Source organism: Propithecus coquereli, unplaced genomic scaffold (genome assembly GCF_000956105.1).
Source record: "Propithecus coquereli isolate 6110/MARCELLA unplaced genomic scaffold, Pcoq_1.0 Scaffold120, whole genome shotgun sequence".
In the NCBI taxonomy this organism is placed as follows: Eukaryota; Metazoa; Chordata; class Mammalia; order Primates; family Indriidae; genus Propithecus; species Propithecus coquereli.
Genome location: NW_012136081.1, coordinates 5,220,265 through 5,229,528, shown reverse-complemented (window position 1 = coordinate 5,229,528; position 9,264 = coordinate 5,220,265). Strand labels below are relative to the sequence as shown.

At 55.5% G+C, this 9,264-nt stretch overlaps 1 protein-coding gene across 1 annotated transcript; it reads left to right on the top strand.

Annotated features, from left to right (window-relative positions):
- Positions 1–442: 442 nt before the first annotated feature.
- GAL (galanin/GMAP prepropeptide) lies at positions 443–3,999 on the top strand. Its single transcript, XM_012664831.1, has 5 exons — positions 443–523; positions 1,131–1,185; positions 2,864–2,950; positions 3,411–3,488; positions 3,923–3,999. The coding sequence occupies exons 1-5, from the start codon at positions 443–445 to the stop codon at positions 3,997–3,999; spliced, it is 378 nt and encodes a 125-aa protein (XP_012520285.1).
- Positions 4,000–9,264: the final 5,265 nt, after the last annotated feature.

Genomic DNA, 9,264 nt, shown 5'->3' with positions numbered 1-9,264 from the left:
CGCGGCGAGGCGGTGGGGGGCGGGCACCGAGCCCCGTGACGCGGCGGACGCGGCTGCGGGAGCCGCATAAATAGCGGCGGCGGCGGCGGCGGCAGCTGCGACTCCGCCGCGGACACGTCGAGGGGGCCCGGCCCGCGCTTCCCGCCTCCGCCGCTCGACCGCGCCATGCGGTGAGCGCCCGACCGCCGCCCCGACCGCCCCGACCGCCGCCCGACCGCCGCCACCCGGCCCCCGGCGCAGCCGCCGCTCAAGGTACCCGCCGCGTCCCGGCCGAGCCCCTCCGCGGCCCCCCGAGCGCTCCTTTCCGGGGCGGGCCCTCCGCCCGGGCCCCGCCGATGCCGATGCAGATGCCCGCGTCTTTCGGGGCTGCCCCGGCGCGCGGTGCCCCACTCCCCGCTGGTCCCGGCCGGCCCGACGTGCGCCGCCCTTCCCTCCCTTCCAGATGGCCACGGGCAGCGCCCTCCTGCTCGCCTCGCTCCTGGTCGCCGCCGCGCTCTCGGCCACGCAGGGGCTCGGGGCTCCGGTAAGTGCCGGGCGGGGGCAGACGCCCGCAAAGCCGCGGCCCCTCTGGGAGTGGAGGGGACAGGGGCAGCGGGAGACGGAGCACCGGCTCTGCCCGCCTGCGCCCGGGTGGCGCGGGGAAGGGCCTGCGCGGGCCGGCGGGACCGGGCGGGCCGGGGGCTTCCTGTCTGGATTCTGCCGCCTCCCGCTGCTCCCTGTGCAGCGTAAAGAGGCCCAGGCGCTGAGCCAGCGCCGCTGGGCAAGTGCTGCGCGTCGGGCAGCCGTGGCAAGTTGCGAGCACACTTCATTTCATGCAGTCCGGGAGAGGAGCAGTCAGACCCAGAGGACAAGGGGTCATCGACGTGCGTCCTTAGCATCATTTAAAAGCAAGTGGGGTGCACTGTGAGTTTGTGATCTCTGGCTCTGAAGTGAATTATTTGGTAAAACAAGTAGTCCTACTTTCATGTCAAATACAGTTTATTTAGGGGTAAATCTGGAATTTCTTGAGGCTTCCAAACGTACACTCATCATTCTAATTCCTCTGTGATACCTGGAAGCCTGGGTACCTTTCATTTAATATTCTCTCCTGTTCTTGCCATCTGACCTCCCCCCACTTTCTCCTATTCAAGGCAAAGGAAAAGAGAGGCTGGACCCTGAACAGCGCTGGCTACCTTCTCGGCCCACGTAAGTGCCGCTAAGTGCATGGCCTCTGACCCCAGCCTTCTGATGCCGATTGCAGCCATGTTTGTTAATCCTGCTGTTTCTGAGGCAGGGGTAGCCAGACATCACTTTGATACGTTAATATCCAGCTTTAGTCAATAAAGGGAAATGGGGATGTCTCGGAGAGAGCCAGGCAGGGTGGTTCCATGCAGGGTAACCAGCTGTTGACTTCAGTATTTGTGGGCCCCTGGGCAGCACCCTCTCCCATCCCCAGAAAGGCAGCCCCAGACCCCTGATCAGCCTCCTCCTCCTCCTCCTCCTCTTCCTCCTCCTCTTCCTCATCCTCGCCTCTGCATCCCTCACCACAGCAGATGTTCTCATTCCTGGGGGCTTCAGACCTCATCTGCCCCCCATCTCTTACGCAGAAGGCACCTCCTGTCTGTGTGCTCCTGGCCCAAAAGAAAGGAGGAACTCTTCAACAAAACCTTCTATCTGTGCTACTTTGGAATATTGAAAATATATTTATCAAGATTTTGAATCCTGATTAGAAAACAAACTCATTTTTACTATCGTTTATCTCTCTGTCGGGTTGGATCACCAGAAGCTGTACATGTAGACTAGCTATCAAAATGCTTTACAACTTAATAGCACGCCTTAGCGTCTCCTGTCTGCTGGGAAACGGCGACATAAGAATGTTTGTGCAACAGCTGCAGCTGCACGTTCGAGTGTGGCCGTGCCTGAGGGTGCCTCTGTGAGATCAGGTCACTTATAATTTCTCTACAAATTTAGGGCCAAGGACTCTCTCTCTGGAAAAAGGAATTGATTTTCCCTAGTGTAGCTCGCAGATGGCACAATCCACCCAGGCCAAGTAGCCAGGACCCGGAGCTGTCCTCAGCCTGGTCCTTACCTCCCCCCGCCAGCTCCCTCCCTCGGCAACCCAGGGCCAGCCTCCTCCCCAGCCATGCCTCTGGGTCACGCCCTCCTTGTCTCTCTTCTGGGCTCCTGTGACAGTTTCTTAGGGGATTTCTCTGCTTGCAGTCGCAGTGCCCCCATTCTCACACCACTCTACACACACACACACACACACACACACACACACACACACACACACACACACTCCCTCTCCTCTTCCTCCTCCTACCGCCGCTTCTCTCGTCCCCCTGCCCCCCCGCCCGGCTCCAACCCTTCTCCCACACAGCTGCTAGAGTGGTCTTTGAAAATAAAAATCTGATTCCATGAAAATAAAAATCTGATTCCATCACATATTACAATTCTTCAGTGGCCCCCTTGTTTTCAGGGATGTAACAACCCCCGTCCATCGTCTGCCGGGGAGACGCCCAACTTGGATGCCCGCTTCCCTGGGACCTGGGTGCTCCTGCGGCACCAGGCACGCGCTCCTGGACCCGTCCCACTCTGCTGGAGCCATACATTCCCCTTTCTCCAACCCCTTCCTAACTGGGCAGCCCCTTCCGTCCACCTGTAGCCCAGCGTAAGAGCTGTGCACACGGTCACCTTCCCTGTGGCCCTGGCGCGTGTGCCCATGTTCTTGGCCCAGGGTCCATGGAGGATCGCCTTCCCTGCTGTGGTCTCCCTAATCTGACTTTATTTTTGCAGCTGAGTTGTGTGTGTGCTTTGGTTATAAGCAGCCACGTGTTCAAACCACAGTAACACTCAGATGTTTCCCTCTCTGATGTGCAAACAGATGCTGTTGACAGCCACAGATCATTTAATGACAAGCATGGCCTTGCGGGCAAGCGGGAACTCCAACCTGAAGACGAAGTGAAGCCAGGTGAGAGGACGCTAACCCCGGGGGCTCTGGGTCACTTCACTACCCACCGTCTCCCAGGTGCATTCAGGGGTGGCAGTGGGTATCAGGGGACCTGTCACCCTCCATTTATAGCTGCAGCCCAGCCTGGCCTGGCCACAGCTTGACTAAGATGATGCAACTTCACCACCCCTCAGCAGCGAGAAACACAACCAGTGAAACCCCAGAGGAAGCTTGGCTGCAGAGACAGCAAGGGGAGTCCTGCTAGACTAGGATGCTGCCCAGCACCGGGGCCTCCGGGAGAGCGGGGTCTTGAACCAGGTCCCTCCCACACCCTGGGCAAGGTCCGGGGGAAGCACAGTGATGCCCTGGGCCACTCAGGGTCAGTTCGATGACCTCGCAGTGCCAGCTCCTCCATAGGATGGTGATGTCCTGAGACACAGAAGCACATGAAAGTTGTAAACATTCCTCTTTTGTTTCCTAGGAAGCTTCGAGAGATCAATGCCTGAGAACAATATTGTGCGCACGATAATTGAATTTCTGACATTCTTGCATCTCAAAGGTATGTGAAATAATTACCAACTTAAAATTCCTCCTAGGACACTGGACGTAGAAAGAGCCTATCAAGAAAGGATTCCATAAATTTCACTGGGAAGTAGCCACTTATCCCTGTAAATGCCAGGCCCTGCACTGCCGTAGGTTAGCACGTGACACCTGGACTAGCTGCAGAGGGCCGGGGCTGCGGCACAGTCACGCCGCCGACCCTTGGACGGTCATCAGAACAGCGTTGCTGCCGAGAAGAGGGGGGCCTCAGGGTGCAGTTCACTCCGCTGGACCCGTGTTTGTTGGCATGGTGACGGCCGCTGTGCCAGAAGCCAGGTTCTTTGTCAGCCATCACAAACCGTGTTTTGTGAGCACGGTAGACGAACGGGAGCCTGTAGTTCAGACTGTGACGTGTGTACCTTGTGTGCTTACGCGTGGCCCTTCCCTCCGCAGAGACCGGGGCCCTCGATGGCCTGCCCGACCTCCCCTCGGCAGTCTCCGTTTCCTCAGAGGACCCCGAGCACGCCTGAGGGGACGCCGTCCCCCACGTCCGCCTGTGCGTTGTCATTTAAAGTCAAACTTTAAGATGCTGCATAATCTTATGCCAACTTACGCAGAGTAAGCCCTTCCTGTTCTCTTCGCCTTGATGCTGTGTTGTTATAATTTAATATTTTTTGTAATTATTTTATTTTAGGTGGCAAAATAAAAGATAGCAACTACTTGTGACTGTCTTACTCTTCCGCACTGCTGTCTCATTGCCACGCCACCAGCGTGTTTTGAAAGCTAACGCTTGACAATAATCCTGTGTATTAGCCTCAGTTTTAAACCCAAATTCCACTGTGGAGAGCATCTCTGAGACACCTTCTCCTGTTGCATGTCCAGGGAACACAGAGTTATTCTAATGTTAAGCTAAGTCCAAGATAACTATGAAGGTGTGTCTGTTACTGCGACAAACAAAAGCATGAAACAGACCCTGCCCTCGTGGAGCTGCTGTCGCAGGAGACGGGAATGAAAGACAGCCACGAGGCGAGCGCGTGATCTGGTGCTCCGAGGGTGGAGGTGCCGAGTGACAGAGCAGAGGTTGTCGGGGGCAGCGGGCCAGGGTGGAAGGGTCAGTGTAAGATCTGAGTGATCTCGCGGCTCGGGATGTGTGCGCTCAGACGGTGCCGCGTGCAGGGCAGCGTGTGGGAGCGGCTCTCCTGAAATCAGAGGCGGGGGTCTTCCGAGCAGGAAGAGAAAGCTCAGACCAGAAGACCCTAAAAGGAAACAGCTGAGGAGGAAGAGCCAGACGTCGTTCTGTGACGTTAAACGGTCACACGCAGGCCCTCTCCTGTTACCAAAGCAGCTTGTGACATGGAAGTGGGGGGTGTCTTTCTACATGTCCCCCCATGGGTAGTTTGCCACCTAAGACCTGCTCCAAGAGACACAGGAGCCCTTGCTTCCCGGCCTCTGCTTGGTGACACTTGCTGGTGCTAAACGCCTTCCCCTGCCATGGACCGTTCCCCAGGCTCCCTCCGGCTCTTCCCGGCTCTGCACGCTCCTGTGGCCTCGAGCCTCCTATGCTTCAGACCCCGGGGTCCACTCCCAGCTTGGGGTGCAGGGATGCCACTTACCTGTTGCTCTAAACACCTGGGCCACCCTTCACTCCCTGTCCCCTCACGGCATCATTTACCTCCACATTTCCTGAATTCTCTTTCTCTCCGACTACAGCAGGCATCAGGAGCCCTGAGGCCTCATCAGGACATAAGCCACCACACCCCTGCCCAGAATACCAAGTCAGGAGGGCTGGGTGGGCCAGAACTGTTCCCAACAAGCTCCCTGCTGCTGCTGCTGCACTAGGGCCACACCTGGGCTACTCGCCCCAGCCCCCTGCCCGCAGCCTGTCCTGCCCAGCCACTGCTAGCCTTGCCTCCTCCTGTGCGCTCAGCCCCCCAGACCTCATCGGCTGCAGCTGCGGCCTGGCCTCGCTCACCTAGGGCTTCGCACGCGTCCCTCCAGTGCCTGCAACCCCCTCACCTCCCACAGGGCTCTGCTCTGGAGACACCTTGTCAAGGGCGCCCTTCCTGTCCCTCTGGCCCCAGCATGTGTGGCACCACCCTAATCAGAATGCTTGTCACTAATTCCGTTTACAGATTTCTCTCTCCTCACGACACTGTAGCCCCCTGAGAACAAAGCTTCCTGAAGGAGCAAACAGATTAATGACATTGTACTGAGCTCTGGGTTCCCAGGGTGGCACCTGGCACGCAGGAGTCCCCGGAGCGGTGTTCGTGGACTGCCACGGGCCCGGCCTCTGCACAGATGCGCGGCCCCAGAGCTGGTGGTTGCAGCTGTCTCGGGCCCCTCCTCCGCCTCCATCTTCTACCCCCTTCTCCAAACCTTTCCTTCCGTTCAGGAATAAATGGTGGCAGGGTCGGGGCGGGCAGGTGGTGGCAGCTGGAAGGTGAGCAAAGGGAAGTGAGGGACAAGGAGCCGTTGTGGTGCCGTTTGCTGCCCAACTAAGTGAGGGGCGAGGTGACGTCTTCCCAGAGGGAACACTGCTGGAGCTGGACAAGTCAGCTGCCAACAGTGGTGCTTGTTATCAAGGAAAGGTGTTTGCCAGCCACCTCGGGAAGTGAGGAATCCACGGACAGTCCTGAGAACGGCCATGGTGCCTGACTGGGAGGTGGGAAAGCGGTGAGGTTATTCACCTGGAAGGAGGTAGCTGTCTCCACCGTGGAGCTGACCGGCATCAGAGCCTGTCTCCTCCTCACCTGCGCTGTCTACAGTCAAGAGCAGGGGATGGGGAGCCCAGATGCCAGGGTGATGCTGCCTGCGGCCCCGGCGTAGCTGAGCCGGGCGGGCAGACCAGGCTGAGGACGAGCCTTGTGCTCAGGTGTCCCTGGAGGAAGGAGGAAAAGTACTGAGGGGGTGGGGAGCGGGTACTGCAGGCTAAGGAAATCCCAACGCCAGGGTATTAAAGTCTGAGCAAGATATAAAGGATCAGAGCTGATTATTTTCTAACATGCAGCCCACGAAACTTTTGCTTTTATTACAACGCAAAAGAGAGATTCTTATGCTACATTTTGAAGTCAGGATTTTATCCTGTTTTATTCATGACAAAAACCAAGGCGGCTCTGGAAACCAGAAAGCTTGACAATCTCCAATCCAACTTAAAAACAAACAGGCCGGGTGCGGTGGCTCACGCCTGTAATCCTAGCACTCTGGGAGGCGGAGGCAGGTGGATCCTTTGAGCTCAGGAGTTCGAGATGAGCCTGAGCAAGAGTGAGACCCTGTCTCTACCAAAAATAGAAAGAAATTAATTGGACAGCTAAAAATATATATAGAAAAAATTAGCCGGGCATGGTGGCGCATGCCTGTAGTCCCAACTTCTTGAGAGGCTGAGGCAGGAGGATCGCTTGAGCCCAGGAGCCTGAGGTTGCTGTGAGCTAGGATGACGCCACGGCACTCACTCTAGCCTGGGCAACACAGTGAGACTCTGTCTCAAAAAAAATAAATAAATAAAAACAAACAAACAAAAAACTTGCTGATTTCTGCTTCCAGGAAGATGGAGCAGGTAGATGTAGACTTCTCTCCACCTCTTGCTAAGTACAGCCAACATCCTGGACGCAGTATATAAAACAAACATAGAGGACTCCGAAGGGCTGAGAAACAGGCAGCCCGGCTAGGGACCTCAGGACGCAGAGCGCGCAGAGGCGAGCTCCCTGGGTCTTCTCTTTGCCTCACACACACCAGACCTGGGCCGAAGGAGCCAGCAGCCTGCAAACGCCGATGGGCACAGACCCGAGCAGCCCCAGCGAAAGCTGTCCTCAGCCGTGTGCAGTGACTCACACCTGTAGCCAGGAGGATGAGCCGAGGCCGGGAATTCGGGGCTGCAGTGAGCTGAGACTAGGACACTCCGCTCCAGCACTGGACAGGCAACGCAGCCCAGCAGGACCGAAGGTTAGAAAATAACAGCTCCAGACACCGCAGCAAGGCGATGCCTCCACCAGGCCCGCAAAGGCAAGCGGGGAGGAGCCTAGACCTTCACTCTCTTAACAAGGTGGCCGGAACCCCTACCGGGAGGAAGCTGCAGGGTGCCGCGGAGGGAGCCAGGACTTCATCTCCAGAGCTGCGCAGGAATGAGACCCTGACCCCGCCACAGTGTCAGTGGAGGCCACGGGGAAGGGCAGTAGCAAGGCAGTCCTAGGACACCCACAAGGGGGGTATTAGTGGAGGCCTAGGGGGGAGCCAGAACTCCCACTCTGCCCAGGAATAATGAGAACAACGCCCCCTCCAGGTGTCGCTGGAGGCTGAATGAAGAACCTGGACTTCTGTCCCCACCTGGCCATAGTGAGGTGGCACCCCCAACCTGTCCCCTGCCAGAGCAGCGTGAGAGCAAGCCAGCTAAAAACAGGAGGTTTGAATAGGATCCAGGGTTTCGTACAATAGTACCCAAAAAGTTCAGGTTTCAGTGGAAGTTCACTTGTCATAGCGACAATCAGGAAAATCTCAAACTGAATGACAAAAGACCACAATAGATGCCAGCCCTGACGTGACACAGGTTAGCGTTATCTAACAAAGATTTTAAAGCATCCATCATAAAAAATGTTTCAATTAACTATTTCAAACACACTTTAAACAAATAAAAAATAGAAAGTCTCAGTAAAGAGACAGAAGCTGTAAAGAAGAACCAAGTGGAAATTTTGGAACCGAGAAATACAATAACCAAGACAAAAACCCCAGTGGGTGGGCTCAGTGGCAGAATCGAGAGCACAGAGGAAAGTTCCACGCGCTTGGAGCTCGGATAGGAACTGGCCAATCTGAACAACAAGAGAGGAAAGAAACTGAAAAAAGGAGGAGACCCCAGAGACCTGTGGAAGCGTAAGAAAAGACCTGGCGCTCGTGGCATCAGGATCCCAGAAAGGGAGGAGAAAGAGGACAGAGCTGAAGAAGTACTGGAAAAAACAATGGCTGAAACGTCCCAACTGTGGCAAGAGGCATCAACGTACGGAATCAAGATGCTGAGTGAACTCTGACCAGGACAGACCTAAAGAAATCCAAGACAGGCCAGGCACGCTGGCTCACTCTGGTAATCCCAGCACTTTGGGAGGCCAAGGCGGGAGGATCGCTTGAGCCCAGGAGTTTGAGACCAGCCTGGGCAACATAGCAAGACTGTCTCTACAAAACGTTTTTTAAAAATTAGCTGGGCATGGTGGCACGTGCCTACAATCCCAGCTACTCAGGAGGCTAACATAGGATCATTTGAGCCCAGGAGTTCGAGGCTGCAGTGAGCTATGACGATGCCACTGCCCTCCTGCCTGGGTGACAGAATGAGACCCTCTAAGAAACAAACAACAATAAAACTGTTATTTGCCCAATCAAATACTGACACCTCTAATTTTTTCTCTCTTGATAAATAAAATGATTTGGGTCAAAGTAAAGCCATTACCCTGGGTCTGACATGAAACGCCACTCGAATCAAGAGTTCTCAGGCCTTGACTACCAACCACATGGTCTGAAAGATACGAGTGTGTGTGTATATGCGGTTCATGTATTACTGCATCTAATAAAAGCAATGAACATGTTAAAGAGATGAAGAAGAGTCCAGTCAGAAACCAGGAATCCAAAGCTTCCCAAATGTTAAATAATGGCATACAGTTTGTTCTGTTAAGGAGCCCTTCAATTTAAAAAGCACATTCTAAAGGGCACAACAGCTCTGATAGGGTGGACAGGCTTGGGCATTTCTCTGGGACAGAGGAAATCCTCAAATCTTCCAAGCAGGAAGAACCACCTTCTCCAAGCAGGACCAGCTTCTC